The 19,007-nt window shown below is 35.8% G+C and overlaps 1 protein-coding gene across 2 annotated transcripts in view; it reads left to right on the plus strand.

Moving 5' to 3' along the window:
- Positions 1 to 19,007, plus strand: part of SERPINB7 (serpin family B member 7) — a 58,803-nt gene that overhangs the window by 25,832 nt on the left and 13,964 nt on the right. The window contains exons 1-4 of one of the 2 annotated variants that reach the window (XM_017528782.2): positions 888 to 927; positions 5,438 to 5,623; positions 11,522 to 11,572; positions 12,293 to 12,409. In XM_017528782.2, coding sequence (XP_017384271.1) covers positions 5,456 to 5,623; positions 11,522 to 11,572; positions 12,293 to 12,409 — 336 coding nt within the window. In that variant the 5' untranslated portion in view covers positions 888 to 927; positions 5,438 to 5,455. Of the gene's footprint in view, positions 1 to 887; positions 928 to 5,437; positions 5,624 to 11,521; positions 11,573 to 12,292; positions 12,410 to 19,007 lie in introns of those variants that run through there. The other variant, XM_017528781.2, reaches the window with a different exon arrangement.

Here is a 19,007-nt window from a genome sequence, read left to right on the forward strand (position 1 = left end):
TCAATATATTCTAATGCATCTCTCTCTCTCTGATAGTATGTTCAACTTAGAAAGCTTCAAACAGTCAGCATATTCAGTTTTAGCATTAATCATTCAATGAAAATAAACGCAGTATGGGTAAACACTTGTGGGAGGGTCAGCTCACCTACTTCCCTTAAATATAGTGTTCCCCAAATATAGCATAAATGTCATAGTGGTGATTACACACATACACACACACACACACACACACATATGTGTGTGTGTGTATATATATATATATGTGTGTGTGTGTGTGTGTAGTTTACTTATTGATAAGAATAAAAATGTGTGTGTATGTGTGTGTGTATTAATGAAAACGTAAGTGATGTGAATTTTTATTTTATGGATGAGAAAAGGCCCACTCTATTCTATAGCCACTTTGCTTTCTTCACCTCTCTGGGACCGCAGTGCTACTCCTCTATGACAGTTGAATTTATAGATGCCAAAATATGAGTTCTTCCAGGTGAGGCTTGGTCATGTTCATCAAATACCAAAATCCGAGAGGGGAGGAATCAAATAAACAACCAAAAAATCAGTAATTGAATTTCCATATGTAAGAAGTGTTAGTTGTGCCTTAGTTTAGGGATATCTACATTTACTACATAAAAATACTGTGTGATATTAATATCAAATGAAATAACATTTCATGCTAAAATTTGATTCGTTAAAAATTTGTATTTGACTTTTTTGAATTAGAGCTGTAGCTAATACTCTACAGACTTCTTTTAATTTGCTTTATAAAGCACCTGAACATATTTCATTTTAATGACATTATTTAAAACTATCATGGCCATCAAAAAAAAAGTAGGGAGTGTCTGAGTCAGAGGCTTTATATTTCAGAGTAATGCAAGGAACTCTTTCAGACTCACCCAACCGGCAGCCAACTTCATCTATGAAGACAGTGAGGTAAATATTTCTAAGGTCCATAATTTAAAGTCTGGCCAGATCCTTTGAAAAAAGACACACACATACACATACACATGCACGCACGCATGCACACACACAAACACACACACCCACACACACACAGAAATCTGGGTTACTTTGTGTCTGAGACATTAAACTCATCAAACAATATCCAGATTGGATATTTTTCCTCGTGTCTGCTTCTCCACCTTACAGCCTACCTGTGACTGATTTAGGTGGTGTCATGGGAGAATGGCATGGGAATCGGATACTAGTTGAAAACTTTATGTTCCATCTTTGAACAGATAAGTAGGGATTATGTGCAAATCTAGATTCTACATCTCCTGTGTTCTTATTTAAGGCATTATAGTTTGAAATATACTAAATTTTGAGATTAGAATTGAACTCTTTTAAGTGCATAATATACTAATTTGTTTAGAGGTTTATCAAAGTTGGAAACCATGTGTTAAAAGAAATGAAAGGATTTTAAATATTTCTCCAGAATAGTATCTGTATAGCATTGTATTTGACTTATTGGTAAGAATAAAAATTAATCACATTCAAATGATTGTTCATTTCTTTCCTATATGTATATGTTAGTTCAGTAAATATAAAAGTTTTTTTTTAAATAATGTACCATGAACTATAATTAATTTTCTATGTACAGGCAAAAGTATCCTAAGACTAGGTAATATTTTTATCAAGCATTTAAGGTACATAATTTATCAGTTAGATGTAATAAATTTAGATCCATAAAATAATATCATAATTTTATGTTTTATTGAATGTGTTTTGTGCCTGAATTTTCTCATGCTTCATTTAAAAATTACTTTTGCTTTGTATTAGACTTTAAAAAGAAGATTTAGTGAGAAAATATCTATTTTTATTGTGGTTTGACGCAAATAATATACTGACTAAAGGATGGAAGGGATAAAAAAGTTCTCAGATTAAAATAGACTATAAGAAATCAAATAGGTTTCAGGCTGCCATGGACTTTTAGACCCTCAAGTCTGAAGTTTGGGATGTGAAACCATCCATGAGCACTTGCTAATTTGTGTTAACTTTAAAATTATAAATTATAATTGCATGCTTGTATGTTAAGCTAAAATATTTATGCAAGAAACATAAGAATATGGTATATTTTTAGCAAAATGAAAAATCAGACTATAAAATGCCAAGTTCTTTTATGATTTGAAAGGAATTTTCCTGCATTTTCATGTCCAATGAGAAATAGGTGATGTCACACTGACTTCTTCTTTGGGTTGCTTTAAAGTAATTTGTTTTCCTGTCAACTTCCTTAGTTGTTTAACTGAGACTCAAGTCAATTGGTAGCTGTTGGTGGCTTGCCTGAACTTAGTTTATTTTTGTTGATGTTTTATTTATTTAAGTTGCTGTGAAAGTATTTATAGGCGAAAGGAAAAATCACAGCTTTGGTCTCATGCTAATTTTTATTTACGTGTTACCTGATGAAAACTTTGGGGTGCAAAACAATCAGTTCAGCCTTAAATATAATTGTTTACTTGCCAATGAGGATCAGATTTTATACCAGATGAGGAGAAACAAATCTTACTTTCATTCCTGGAACTTAGAGTGCACCTGCATAGAGAAAGATAATACAAATAATTATGTGAAATGGAACATACTTTTTGATATTTATTTTAAACATACATGAACATATCTATACAGGAATGTTTAAGTATATACTGTTTAGCATCACCTATCATTTTAAGAGTTATGACTTGAGAATTTATAATTATCTAGGAATGTCTTGGCTCATGCTTCTCTAAGTGATTTTTTTTCTAGTATGGTTTCTCTGCCATAAAGCTTACCTAAGCTAAACATTTATGTACTCTGTATCCTGAATGAATACATTCTTGTGTAGCTTTCCTTTTCTTCAGTAAGATGATAGTTTTATCAATAGTTTACCATAGAAATAGGATGTCTGAAAGTTTAGAAAATGAAAATTTGTGATTGGTGCTTAGAAACTAATTAAAGGATACTATTCAAAAATATAATTTTTTTTGCCCTAATGGATAAAATAGTAAGATATAATTTGTAACACAAGAGGAAGAATGGGAACTTGAACAAAGAGAAATGTTCTTAAAGTATATTTTTGCACTTTGGGAAATTATAGCTTCGAACCCCCATTAGACAGTGAAAAAAGGTTTCTAAACAGGATCATTTAAAAATCTTTCAGGTCTTATTTTAAAAGCTCTAGCTTACATTTTATCAAAACATTAAAATGCACCCAATCGTCTATTAAATATAATCTTTATTATAAATACTTTGAAAGAATTAATATGACTTTGCTTTTGAAGTTTCTTTCCTAAGAGCAATTCATTTACTGCTGTCTGGTTTTCAGCAATCAGCATGAAGTCTTGGAAATTCCCTAGGATGGAGAGAATCTAGTACACAATTTCTTTCTAAAATTAATGAAATTCTTATGAATACTAAATTAAATAGAAAAATCGACATAGATTTTGCTTTCTATTTAATTGTAAAGTTGTTAATATTGATCTTATTTTTTTCATACTTTAGAAGCAATAATTATTTTTAGGTTTAAAATATGATTTGAATCCCTTAAAAGTTTGAGGGCATTTGGCACTGCCAATATCACTCACTGTGTAAAGTTGCCCTTTTCCTGCCAACTCCCGCCCTGTGTACCCGGCCCTGACTTTCATTGTTTCTTGTCTTCGTGGCTGCAATGGGTTTCTCCTGAAGCTTTAATCACAATTACTACTGCTCTTTACCCTGGATTACTTGGATTAGACATAAAATCAACATACTTTCTTTCTGGGTAACTTTCGAAATAACAAAGGTGTTCTTTCTTAAAGATATGTGGGGCATGAATGATTTTCTCACCTCATGTTCCTGGGGTGTAACTGAGAAATGTGACTTATAATAAATCGCTGATAGCTAAATTTGACCCTGAAAAACAGCATCATGTAGGGTGTCATGCCTCTATGGTGCTCTTTGTGCTTGAAATTCCAAAGTGCAGAGTATGGGTCCCTCAGGGACATTCTTACTGGAAATGTTTGCTGTCTTTTAGGATAGAACAGGCTATTAGCATTTTACAGAGAATAGTAAATGTAGCAGCTTCAATTTATTGAATGTTTGAATGTCTACTCTAGATCATGCATTGTACTAGAAAAGTTTTTTTTCTTTAATGTTTTTAACTCAAACTCCCATTTGACAAAATAAAAATTTAAAACCATTTTAATTTCATTTGCAATTTTGAAAGGCATTAAGTATTTGCAACTGTGACAAAGCCAATACAATGGCAATTTTAGAATGCTCTTGTTTCAGACGGCATGGATCTCCCTCCTTGTGACCCCCTTCCCCACCCACAACATGCCAGAAGAGCCCCCAGATGCCTATGTGTGCTCTTCTTATGAGGTGAAAGGTACAAGGAAGCATGATTTTCTGTTGAGAATTACTATGCTAGATCCTATACATAGATCATCTCACTTGAAAAAAATGAAACTTAGAAATTCAGAGAAATTAAAGACTTGACCCAGTTCATACAACTATTAGCAACAGAGTTGAGACTTGAATGAAGCCTCCTAAGGGTTTGTGACTCCTGATGCCTGCAACACCTGGCACCTGCCACACTATGAGATGTAATGTCATTGAATATTCATGAGGAATAATTTGGAGGATTTGGGTAAGTTCATTTAGTCTGAGACAACCCTAACTGTGGTTTTGAGATCAATTGGAGATATGGAGAAATTCTGCAACAACAACAAAAAATTACCCAAGTGCACCCCTGAAGAATTCCATGGTGGTGGCAGCCCTCTGTATTTCAGAAACAATATCATGAATTTGAAGATGATCTCCACTGTGTTACTGCACCCTGGGTTCTCCAGGAAGAAGCAGGCCTGTGTGTTAAAAAGTCTTATACATATTCATGATACATACTCTGATAGTCACATTTTGCATTCCAAAAAAAATCAGAAAATGGTTTTAAACAAATTAATACACTTAAAGGACAAAAGATGCATATACTTAAAATTAGGACAGTTATGAAAAAAGATAGAATGTGTGATTGTTCTAAGAATGTTATAGAGGCCATAATGGGGAGAATGGGTTAAAAATCGTGTGTTCAACCTCAAAAATTTAACATGGCATTGAATTACAGATGGTTTAGAAAGCAAAGGCTATATTGCCTCAAATAGACTAACTAATATTATAATATTTACTTTTTCTCTATTTCAGTTCAGAAATCTGGAATGCTTTGAGAAAGAGTGAGCCTCATGACTGTGTCTGCTTGAGTGTTGGAAACAGGCCACAGAGGATAGAAATGTCCACTAATGAGAAGAGATAGTTTTAGGGTATGAGTGACAGGATACTGGGCCAAGGGAACTTTTCCCTTTTTGTTATAGTTATTTGATGATTACATCCAAGGCTGAAGAAATGAAGCTTTAAATTATTAAAAAAATAAATAATCTAAAATTATAATATTCCTAGAAAATGTACCAGGAACTAATTTCATTTTCTCATTGTCCTCTAGGCTGCACTCCTTTTCACAATGGCCTCCCTTGCGGCAGCAAATGCCGAGTTTTGCTTCAACCTGTTCAGAGAGATAGATAACAATCAAGGAAATGGAAATGTGTTCTTTTCCTCTCTGAGCCTCTTCACTGCCCTGGCCCTGGTCCGCTTGGGCGCTCGAGGTGACTCTGTCTCTCAGATTGATAAGGTCAGTCTCAGCTTTTGCAGTTAATCATTGGGACAAATTGTTATACCCATGAGAACATTTCATTGCAGTGGTTCCCATGTTAATGGAGGTCATCATAAGGGCGCAGGTGTCACATCTTCACACATTTCCATGGGCCCCTCTTTGCGTGTGAAGGAAGCACACAGCTTGCACCACTTGTTTTTGAGCCAGAAGGCAGCAGAAATATTCCAAGCACTGCGGCTTTGATGTTTTCCCTTAGTGCAGTGGTTCTCAAAGTGTGTTTCCCAGACCAGGAGCATCAGTACCACCTGGAGAACCTGTTAGAAATGCAAATGCTTGGGACCCACCCCAGAATTACTGAATCAGAAACTATGGGTGTGGGGTCCAGGACTCTGGGTTCTAATGAGCTCTCCAGGTGCACATGAAAGATTGAGAACCACTGCCTGAGTAGATGTGGTTGAGACAGGAGAGTTAGAGATTCCAATGACGGCTTAGTTTAAGCACTGGTTACCTGTGCACAAATAACATCATAGTACATTCCAGGTAATAGCAGCCTACGTGAATAGTCCTCACATTGTCACCACCATCACCTTCACCACCACCTTCAGGGAGTGCTTATTAACACACCCTTGTACACAGCTTTGTGCTGCACTTTACAGGGAAGTGGAATTGTCTAGGTTTTTCTTCCTTCTCAGAAAATTGCCATTGAAACTCTGTAGCTCGACAGCAGGTGAGACGCCAGGTCCAGGCTGAATGCAGAGGCCTTGATATCACCACTTTCTGCCCCCACCTCCCTGTGCCCACCCCTTGCCCCACTATTTCTCCCATTATTTTAGTTCAGAAGGGCTTGCCAGAGGAATCTCTTGCCTGTCGAAACCTGTCATATCTCAGTTCATATGGAAAATCACTTGTGTAGATAATTTGAGCTAGAATAATTCCTTCCTTTTTCTGGGTAGCTCAGTAAATATTCCTTGCTAGAGAACAATGACAGAGTCTTAGACTGCTATTTTTTCAAGCACTAGAGAGGTTTACAGCCTAGTACATAGGATACCTCACTTTGATGAGATGATAGTAACAACTATCTGCTGAGAACTTTATCAGTGTTTGGGATCTGGGATGAGCCCTAAAAATATGATCTTATTTGATATTCACGTTGACACACTGAAGTGGTAATATTACCCTGATTTTATGGAGGGGTGACATACTGTGTGCTGGCAGATGGCAGACCTGAGTTTCAAACTCAGGACGAACTTCTACAGCAGGTCTTGTCAACTTTGGCACTACTGACATTTTGGGCTGGATCAATCTTTGTTGTGAGGAACTGGCCTATGCATCGTTTAGCAGCATCCCTGGCCTCTCATCAGTATATACCAGCAGCACACCCCTCCCCAGTCATAACAAAGATTTCCAGGTGTTTCTAAAGAAAACCCTCAATGGCAAAATCAGTCTCCAGTTGAGAACTGCTTTGAAGCCACCAAACTGAAATATAGGTCAAAGTAACCTCATTGCAAAGCGTCAGTATTTTAAAGTCAGTATTTTAATAAATAAATATAAAGCCTTTGAAAACCATTCAACAAATTAAAATGTATTCATTCATAAAAATACATAATGTTTCAGAACCAGGTGAGATGATTTGGTATCATAGAGACACACAATCTTGGCTTGGGAGTTAGATGTTTGGGTCCCAGTTCTGACCTTGGGAAAATCATTTCATCTCTGTGGGCATTAGTGTCCTCACCTGTGCACAGAGGATATTGATTTGATGACCTCCAACAAAAAAAAGAAAAAACCTTGCAATTGTCACTGTTCAGTGTGTTAGACAATGATGTGCAGGCTCCATGCCTATGACTAAAGCTTGATTTTAATGCAATGGAAGACACAGCTCTTACGTACTGCATGCTTTCATGTCGGGGCAATCCTTTGGCTCCTGTCTGGTACAACTTCTGAGGTCTCCTTGCCCTGCATCTCATGCCTGGTGGACCAGGGTCAACAGCTCACGAGTCATGGAGAACTGAGAGAGCTGCTGTCCTGCTGGGGTTTGCTCTGTACTCTTGACTTCTCATCAATTACTCTCATGTGTGACTTTTTATAACTCTTGCTATTATAATCTTGCATGAAAAATATGTAAGAGGAGAAAAGGTAATAGAGACACAAAAGCATTCACATAATTTATCTGTACACATTTTTAGTCCTCTGTAAATATCTTCTAGGAAATTAATTTTCAGCTTCTCCCCTGCCTCAGCTGGTGTCTCATTACAACCCTCAACGCTTGTCACCATGAAGCACACATTTCTATTTTAGATGAATCCAGACTCAATCAATTTATGGCTTCCATCTGTGTGTCTTTTTAAAGCATTCCCATAGATCTATGTTTCTTTTTCTTTTTGATGCTTAAATTGTCATAGCTGGGCCAGTAGAAATCTATTTAACTCAATCCTTTTAAACAACAATTCCCAATAACTTTAAAATATTTTTGCTTTCTGGCAAGATGTTTTGGGCTTGTCATGAGTTATCTTGGCCCCAAAAAGAGCTCAACTATTCCTCATGAAGCTCTGGCTCATTTACTCTATTAAATATATATTGTAGAGTAAAAATATGTATTTACTCAATTAAATTCAAGAACCATGTGCTTGAGGTTCAATGCAGTTGAAGTGCCATGAAGGCTGCTCACCATTTGAGTGAAAGAGCTGGAAAAGTATATATTTTTTTATAAAGTCGTGGTTCAGATTTTTTTTTTCATTTAGCTCTAATATTGCTGTTCTTTCTTACAGTGTCTGAATATAATGTTTTAAAAAGTGATTTTCCTATTCATAAGCTACCTGCTCCTCTCTTCTCTCTCATAAGACATTTCCATTGAAATGCATCATATGTGTGTGTATATATATATATATGTAATATTATATATATATATATATATATATATATATATATATATGCCTTTATTTCTTTTCTTGTCAGAGCAAAAATAAATAATTCCAAGAAGTGGAAGTTCCTTGTTGAACCTTCCTCTCCTGATGACAAGTGACCAACCCCAAATTTCACCAGTGAAATCGCGGCCACAGTAAAATTGACTAAAAACAAAGGCAGGATCATTTAAGGATAGAGTACCCAGCATATTCTCCTTATGAATTCTTTCTCTCATTTGGGAAGAGATAACTACCATATTTTTAAAGGCATTGAAAATCCACATTTGGCCAAGAGCTTATTCTGTTTTCAAGTAGAGATGTTGCCAAGATGCAAGATTCTCATAATATAGAGAAAGGTTGAAGATTAAAAGACATCTTATGTTTTCATCATCTTTTCTTTATCATAACATGCATAAATGTTCTTGTAGACTGATATGACAGGTCCTTCAGTACTATATGCTCACAGGGACAGTTGATCAAATCTACAGATCTAAAGACTAAGTAAACTCCTCCATAAAGCAAATGCTGATGTTCCTATGGGCTGTTGAACCAGAATTGTTCAAGGCTCCCTGTCATACAGTGTCACTGGAGGTCCTAGTTCAAAAGTTTGAATTTTGAATTTTTCCATAGGTGAAAACATGCCATACATAGTCATAAAATTCACTCATAAATAATTAGAGTGATCAAAATTACAACTTGATGACAGCAACAAATTTTTGAACTTTATTGTAAGTATGGAAGTTTCTAAACTGAAAATATTAAGCATTCCAGTTCTATTATATTATAAATTCAACAAGTTTTTCTTTAAATTAAACCCACATAATATAAAAGTCTCTAAATTCAACACATTTTAAATTTTATAAACCTCAGTAAAATAATTTTGAATTAAAGGAGCATAGGGGGCAAGTGCTGAAAAGTTCTCTTATTTTGTCAGAAGCCACCACAGTGAGGCTGATGACAGCAATGATGATGGGATTAGTTAAAAATAGTCAGCTTTGGGGAGGAAGTATTTGATAACTGTTATTTTGTATATACATTGCTGTGAGAAAATCCTCTATCAGACTAATAAAGTCAAAATTATGCCTGATACACAAAATACAGTTTTAAAATTTGGTTAGTACAAATGACTACCTTAACTAAATTTGTGTAGTGCCTCCTTTGTATGAGACAATGTGTAGTTGTCTCACATTGCAGAGATAGTACAAATTCTGAGTTTGTATTCTCAATAAGCTGAAAGTCAGGGGAAGCTCTACATGTTGAAAACTCTGTAAGACATGGTGTAGGGAGGAAAGGGGAGAAAGACTTTTAAGTGTTCAAATGGATTTGACCCAGCAATCCCATTACTGGGTATATACCCAAAGGATTATAAATCATTCTACTATAAAGACACATACACACATATGTTTATTGCAGCACTGTTCACAATAATAAAGACTTGGAACCAACCCAAATGCCCATCAATGACAGACTGGATAAAGAAAATGTGGCACATATATAACACAGGATACTATGCAGCCATAAAAATGAATGAGTTCATGTCCTTTGCAGGGACATGGATGAAGCTGGAAACCATCATTCTCAGCAAAGTAACACAGGAACAGAAAACAAAACACCGCATGTTCTCACTCATAAGTGGGTGTTGAGCAATGAGAACACATGGACACAGGAAGGGGAGGAAGGGGAACATCACATACTGGGGCCTGTCAAGGGGTTGGGGAGTAAGGGAGGGTTAGCATTAGGAGAAATACCTAATGTAGATGATGGGTTGATGGATGCAGCAAACTACCATGGCATGTGTATACCTATGTAACAAACCTCAAAGTTCTGCGCATGTATTCCAGAACTTAAAATATAATTAAAAAATAAATATATAAAACTGTTCAAAAATGGTGATGATATAGAGCTTTTGGGCCTATTTAAGGAAAACAGTGCTTTCTACATAAAATGACATTTCAAAAAATTTAGGAATAATCATTGGTAGGAAATGTTGATAGGTTCCATGACTCCAAAATTAAAAAAAAAAAAAAAAAAGGAAAATCTGGTACATAAAATTTAATAAATATTAAATGAACACACGAATTGATGACCTAATTTGTATGGGCCCAAATATTAAAATTATAGCTGCCACGTCACTTCAAAAAGAGGCTTTTTCATTCCATAAATCACAAAATAGTCCACAGGTAGATTCTGAGCTACACCATTGTAATCATGAAGGTGGTGCTCACGTTTCATTGACTGTATTGAAAATTGTAGAGTTCCGCTGCTGAAGTCTGCTTTTCATTCATTGTCAAATTGGGAGAGCTGTGTGCACTGAGGCATTAACATCTGTGTGTGGACTGACTACCAGACAGGCATGATTTAGTTGGAAGCAGTGCCATTATAGCATTTATGTAAATTGACACAAATTCCAAAATTCTAGTAAACCTAAGTGAAAATCACGTTGTGGTAAAGAAAGAAAATGCAATAAAAATTAAAACCAGCTGGGCGTGGTAGCTCATGCCTGTAATCTCAGCCCTTTGGGAGGCCAAGGCAGGCGGATCACGAGGTCAGGAAATCGAGACCATTTTGGCTAACATGGTGAAACCGCGTCTCTAATAAAACTACAAAAAATTAGTTGGGTGTGGTGGTAGCACGCCCCTGTAGTCCCAGCTGCTCAGGAGGCTGAGGCAGGAGAATCATTTGAACCTAGGAGGCAGAGGTTGCAGTGAGCCGAGATCACACCAGTGCACTGCAGCCTAGCGACAGGGCCAGACTCTGTCTCAAAGAAACAAAACAAACAAAACAAAAACCACAAACAGAAAAACAAAACAAAAATTAAAACCAAATATGCCTGTTGATGTGCATTCAGAGTCATGGGGAGAATTGAGGAGAATCAGCTCTAAGACACTAATGAGCTTGGAATGGCAATTAGACACATTTGTTGGGAAAGAATATTTTTATTCTTAAAACATCTTGCAAACTGTTCTGGTAACCTCTGATTCTAATAATTGCTTTCCTTGTGCCCTGTTTACAGGTGCTTCACTTTAACACTGCCTCAGGACATGGAAACTCTTCTAATAGTCAGGTAAAGACAATATGTTCTTTTAGAAAAAGGGAATGTGAACGAGGTGCAGGGGCTCATGCCTGCAATCCTAGAACTTTGGGAGGTTGAGGCAGTTGGATCGCTTGAGCCCAGGAGTTTGAGACCAGCATAGGCAACATGGCAAAACCCCATCTCTGCAAAATATACCAAAATTAGCTTGTAGTCCCAGCTATTTGGGGGGCTGAGGTGGGAGGTTTGCTTGAGCCCAAGAGATGAAGGCTGAAGAATGTGGAGCTGTCCTTTCAAAGCAAAGAAACATGCTTTATTCTGACTTCCAGATTGTAGATTTTTCACATAGAATTTTTGATAATTTGCTTGCTATTTATTAATTTACTAATATTTTATTTGCCTATTGGCCATATTTGGGCAAGATAGCATGAAACTAAATGTTTTGCCTTTTTATTTGAATACTTATAGACAACTTACATTGGTAAAATTATTTAATATATATATTATGCAAAATCATTACCTTCTGTTAACAATTTTATTTTAAAGCTAAGTGTTTAGTAAATTCTTTCATTTGATCACAGACACTATTTTGAGAAAGGGTAAGACATAGATGTATATGGCCTTGTTTGATGTTTTTATAGCCTTAAAAAATTCTTTTATGGTATAATATGCATGTTATATTTTACATGTAAATGAGATTATGCATACCTTTGCAGTCCAAAAATAAATTTTTATGCATTTTTAAAATAACAGCCAGGGCTCCAGTCTCAACTGAAAAGAGTTCTTTCTGATATAAGCGCATCCCGCAATGATTATGATGTCAGCATTGCCAATGGTCTTTTTGTGGAAAAAGTGTATGGCTTTCATAAGGTAAGTGAAACTGCCTGTGTTAGGAGGTTATTTCCACTCTGGACCTGAAGTTTGCTAAATCCGTTTTCTGAACACAGGCCTCTGTCTTTCTACTGTGCTATACAAAGGTGATTTTGTTTCTCATTGCCACTTATTATGTTCCCAGATGTCTTGAAAATATCATCACCATCTCCAAAGTTCAACTTTTTACCCAATTACTCCACATATTCAGGTTCACTAGACTGATGGGCTTCAAAACAGAAGAGAATTTGTCCATTGGCATTGTCGTGCTTTAAATGGAATAGAGGAACAGTCAGCCCATGGCAGGAGAGGAAAATGTTTATCAGTGCTTCTTCTGAAATTTAGGTCTGCTGAGACAGTTTTGAATCTCCAGTGTGAGTTCTCCGTCTTCTCTACTTTCTATTTCAGCTATACTTTTTATCTCTCCTTCCAGCAGTTACTTGCTTATTTTTTTAGTGAGAATACTTATTAAAAAGTTCTTGGTAGGAGACTTGGCCAGACAAGAACAGCCATTGGCAGAGGAGAAGCTCAGACTCAGAGGTGGGAAATAGGTTCATTTGAGTTCAGCAGACGATTTTTAAAAAATATTTCTGAATGGTGTGTATGTTGTTGATATAGTCATCATAGAATCCTGCCTACCTAAATAGCAATTAGGACCAGAATGCAGGCTATATGCTGCTATGCTCAACTCATACTTTGAAACCATCATTCTATGACAATCAGAAACTGCTTTCCTGGTTAAATATTATTCAAACAGATGATGGCCATGGTTCTCTGGCCAGGTTTTCTCTCTGTTTTTAATCCTCTGCTCCTCAGACAACTGTAACATTCTACTCAGTAACATCTCTGGGCTAGTTTCCATCTGCATCTTCGCCAGCTCTCTGTCTTCCACCCAGCCATTATCGTTCCCTCTGTCTGTCAGCCACTCAAATTCTTTGCTGCTTCTCAGCACACCCAAATCCTTTGTTTGGTAGCCTGTCCATTGTGAAGCAGTTAGATGTTCTAGAAACTACTTTTGATTATAAATGAAGTGAATTGTAAATTTTCAATTGCTCAGATGAGCACAAAGCTAGATAACCTCTAAGCTCTTTGCATTTTGTTTTATGATGTTCTTTTCACTCACTCTTGACTATGGATGAGTCTATTAGGATTGATGATCGTAGTAATAATAATAGATTGGTATCACAGAAGAATCAATCACTATTTCTGATATTTTGTTCTCTCTTTTCTTTCCATATCTGCTAAATATGCCATGTCAGACCTTTGTAAATGTCATTCTGTAATCCCCCCATTCTGCCACTGTTTGGGTAAGTTCAACGCTCTTGTGATGACACACCCAACTTGCCTCCTTATGGTTTCCCCACCCTCTCTCCACACCGTTTGACTGACTGACGCCCAGTCCACACCCTGAAACTCATCAACATCTAGAACTACTTCACATTGCAATCTACAACTGCAGGCTTCCATTTTGTGGCCACATCCTGTGCTTCTCATTGTTTTACTCCTACTCTACCTGCTCTTCAAATGTGTGAGTTATTTAATCTCTTCACCACTCCGTTTTCTCACATTGTATCAGTGCTCTCCAAGTTTCACTGTCATACCAAACTAACCCTGGATCCATTCCTTTATCACTCTTTTACCAATTCCCTCTTTCCAAGAGCATGCTCCAAATCTGGATCAGTGCTATGGCTTTCCTCAACAGTTGTTGCTGGGCTACTAAATGATACTTACGGTAAATCCAAAAGTATACGGTTACCACTGCAAAGTCATGTTCTCCCATCCCAGCTGGGCTCTCAGTGGTGCCCAGGAGTCATGTTTCTATACCTAGCAATTTCTCCCTCTTATTTCTCTCAACAAGTAGTAAAAGCTTCCCTAATTCTCTCAATTTCCCAACAACCCTTTATTGTCATCATCAGCTTTAACTAAAGGACTTCTACTTGACAAAAATACAGAGGTTCAAGGAGGATCCATGTCACAATCCATATGTGTCCTGATCCTTTTCCCTCTTTCTTTTAGTTTCAGAGGCAGCAATTTTTCTTAATGGTTAATTTCTCTTGTTTATTTTTGCCTCCTGTCATCTCCCAGTACGCCGGTGATGTGTTTCCATCAGTATTTTTCCTCATTTCAATCACACTACTATCTTCTTCCTCATAGCATATAAATGAGTTTAATGTGCACATTTCCTAAAGCTTTTGTTTAAAGCTCACCCATGATTTTTCTATTTCTTGCTCTGACAATCTAATCTTGAAAAATCAAGCTCCTTCAAAGAATGGTGTATTTATGTGGAATCCATTCTTTTACCCTCTTTTACTCCTCAATCCATTGCAATCTGGCTTCTGCCTTAAATGTTCTCTTGAAAATGTTCCTACCAAAGTGACTAATGACCACATGTTAACACTTTGTAGTTTTATCTGCCTTTTTAGAGTTTTTCAATGCTGTTAGTGCTCCTTAAAAGTTTTTCCTTTGTGGTTTCTATGCCACTGATTTCTACTGGGTTTTAACCTTCTCCTCTGGCTGTCCCACCTCTGTCTCCTTTGTTTATTTCTCCAATCATCATTAAAATTCTCATGCTCATTAGGGTTTTGACTCAGTAATTTTTTCTTTTATTTTTCTTTTCATTTATTTATTTATTTTAGAGGTGAGGTTTTGCTATGTTGCCTGGGCTGGGCTCAAATTCCTGGGCTCAAACAGTCCTCCCACTTCAGCCTCTTGAGTAGCTTGAACTACAGAGTCATCTTTTATTTTCAATCTAGCTTCTTAGCCAGAGAGAGGTTATTTACTTAATCAATTTACAGTTCCCTGATGTTGTCCTCCATATCTCTGTAGCTCTCTATAGCTGTGTGATGAGTCTTCCCTTACCGCTCAGTGCCAGGCTCAATTCTATACCTGCCTATTGTAAGCCCTCAAGTGGGTATCTACATGTATCTCAACATCACCTCTCCTGCACCCAGATCTCCTCTGCCCTTTTGTTCTTGTTCAGTGAATGACACACTAGGTATCAGGTAATCTTTGAAGTCTCTTTTTTCCAACTTTCATAGTCAATGGAGAAGACTTATTAGGTATTTCTTCTACTTAAAAAAAAGTTATTTTGAAATACTTGTAAAGACACAGAAAAGTTGCAAGTATTGTTGAAAGAAATTTTACCCCTGAAAAACCAATGGGTCAATAAATAAATTAAACGAAAAATTATTGGGAGGCTGAGGCAGGTGGATTGCCTGAGCTCAGGAGTTCGAGACCACCCTGGGAAATATGGTGAAACCCCATCTCTACTAAAATACAAAAATTTGACTGGGTGTGGCAGTGTGCGCCTTTAGTCCCAGCAACTCAGGAGGCTGAGGCAGGAGAGTTGCTTGAACCTGGGAGGCAGGGGTTGCAGTGAGCCAATATTGTACCACTGCACTCCAGCCTAGATGACAAAGTGAGATTTTGTCTCCAAAAAAGAAAAAAGAAAGAAAAAAAATTAAAAACAACTTGAGATAAATAAAAACAGACATACAACATAACAAAACTTACGGGATGCAGCAAAATGAGTTCTAAGAAAGAAGTTCATAGCAGCAAATCCCTACATCAAAAAAGAAGAAAGATCTCAAACATAATCTAACTTTATGTATCAAGGAAATAGAAAAAGAACAAACTAATTCCAAATTATAAATGATAAAGATTAAAGGAGAAATAAAGTGGAGACTAGAAAAACAATAGAAAAGATTAACAAAACTCACAGATGTTTTTTTGAAAAGATAAACAAAGTCAACAAAACTTTACCTAGACTAACTAAAAAGAGGGACACTAAAAAATTCAGAAATGAGAAAGGAGACATTATAACTGATATCACAGAAATATGAAGAATCCTGAAAGAATACTGTGAAAAATTATACGTCTACAAATTGGAATAACTTGGAAAAAATGGAAACATTCCTAGAAACATCCAATCTACCAAAACTGAATCATGAAGAAACAGAAAATCTAAACAGATCAATAGTAAGTAAGGAGATTGAATTGTATATTTAAAAAGTCTCTCATGAAAGAAAGCCCAGGACCTGATGGCTTCACTGATGAATTCTACAGAACATTTAAAGAACTAATACCAACCTTCTGAAACGCTTCCAAAAAATTAAATAGGAGGGAATATTTCCAAACTCATTTTATAAGATCAGTATTACTGTGATAAATAAGCCACACAAAGACACTATAAGAAAATAAACTTACAGGTTAATAGCCTTGATGAGTGTAGGTACAATAATCTTCAGCAAAGTATGAGCAAAAGGATCATTCACCATGATCAAGAGGGACTTCTCTTCCAAAGAGGCAAGAATGGTTCAATACACACAAATTAATAAATCTGATATACCACACTAACAGAATAAAGGACAAAAAAGGTATTTGATACAATTCAATGCATTATCACGATAAAATTCCAAACTAATTAACATAAAAAGGAATATACCGCAATATAATAAAGGTCGTATGTGACAGGCCCACAACTAACAACATACTCAACCATGCAAGTTGAAAGCTTTCCCTCTATATTCAGGAACAAGACACATATGCCCACTATCACCACTTCTATTCAACATACTACTGTAAGTCCTAGACAGAGCTATTAGACAAAAAATAAATAAATAAAAGACACTTGAATTGGAAAGGAAGAAGTTAAATTGTCTCTGTTCACAGATGACATAATCTTTTATATAGAAAACCTTAAAGAGTCCACCAAAAAAAGTTAGAACTGATAAGTGCATTCAATAAAGTTGCAGGATACAAAATCAATATACAAAAAAATAGTAGTGTTTCCATACACTGCCAATGAGCTATCTGAAAGAAATTAAACAATGCAATGAATCTACAATATCTACCAAAATGCTTAGGAATAAATTTAAACAAGAAAATTAAAGATCTGTACTCTGAAAATTATCAAACATTAATGAAAGATACTGCAGTAGATAAATAATAAATGGAAAGATATCACATGTTCATGAGTTGGAAGGATTATTATTATTAAAATATCTATACTACTCAAAGCATAGAGTTTCAATGCCATTTATATCAAAATTCCAACATCATTTTTCACAGAAATAGAAAAAAACGATTCTAAAATTTATGTGAAGCCATAAAAATCCCTGAATAGCCAAAGCAATCTTGAGCAAAAAGAATATAGACAGAGTCATTTCACTATCTGACTTCAAAATCTACTACAAGGCTATAGTAATCAAAATGGCAGGTTACTGGCTGGCATAAAAGATGAATGGAACAAAATAGGGAGCCAAAAAAATAAATCCGCAGATTTACAGTCTACTGATCTTCAAAAGAGTTACTAAGAGAATATAATGAGGAAAGGGCAGTGTCTTCAATAAAAGGTATTGGGAAATTCGATATTCAGATGAAAAAGAAAGAAATTAGACTCTTGTCTCACACCATATATAAAAACCAACCCAAAATTATTGAAGAGTTAAACATAAAGCCAGAGACTATAAACCTACTAAAATAAATAAAGGGAGAAGTTCCCATACATTGCTTAGGGCAATGATTTTTTTAGATATGAATCCAAAAGCATAGGCAATAAAATGAAAATAGACAAATGGAACCACACCAAACAAAAAAGCTTTGGCACAACTAAGCAAATAACCAACAGAGTGAGGAGACAGCCTACGTAATGGGAGAAGATATTTGCAAACTAAACATCTGATAAGTGGTTAATATTCAAAATATATAAGGAACTCAATAGCAAGAAAATGAGTAACTCAATTAAAAAATGGGCAAAAGACCTGATTAGACATTTCTCAAAAGAAAGCCTACAAATGGCTTACAGGCATATGAAAATATGTTCAACATTGCTAATCATTAGGGTAATGTAAATTAAAACCACAATGAGCTATCACCTTCTGTGTGTTAGAATGGCTATCCTCAAAAAGTCAAAAGATAAGTGTTGGTGAAGATGTAAAAAAAAGGGAACCCTTATATACACACTGTTGGTGGTTTTACAAATGAGTACAGCTATTTTTCAAAAAAAAGTATGGAATTTCTTCTAAGAAAGGAATACTTGTACACTGTTGGAGGAAATGCAAGCTGGTGCAATCATTATGGAAAACAATAGGGATAGTTCTAACAAAAAATAGAACTTCTATATAATCGATCCATTCCATTACTGGATATACAACCACAGGAATTGAAATCAGTGTGTCAAAGAGATATCTGCATTCCCACATTCGTTGCTGCGTTATTCACAATGGCCAAGATAGGGAATCAACCAGTGTCCACCAATGGATAATATTATCCCTTGATACTAAATGCTCAAGTCCCTGACATAAAATGGAATGGTATTTCTGTATAATATATGTACATCCTCTCATATACATTAAATCATCTTTAGATTACTTGGAATACCTAATACAATGTAAATGTTATGTAAATGGTTGTTATATTGTTTCGGAAATAATGATATAAAAATGTCTGTATGTGTTCAGTAAAGACACAGTGTTTTTTTCAAATATTTTGATTTGTAGTTGGTTGTGCAACCCACAGATCTAGGGGTCTAACTCCATACACAATATCTTAATACCATTCAGCATTAAAAATAGGGAAATCCTGTCATGAGTGACCT

The sequence above is a fragment of the Cebus imitator genome, unplaced genomic scaffold (assembly GCF_001604975.1).
Source record: "Cebus imitator isolate Cc_AM_T3 unplaced genomic scaffold, Cebus_imitator-1.0 Scaffold55, whole genome shotgun sequence".
Taxonomy (NCBI): Eukaryota; Metazoa; Chordata; class Mammalia; order Primates; family Cebidae; genus Cebus; species Cebus imitator.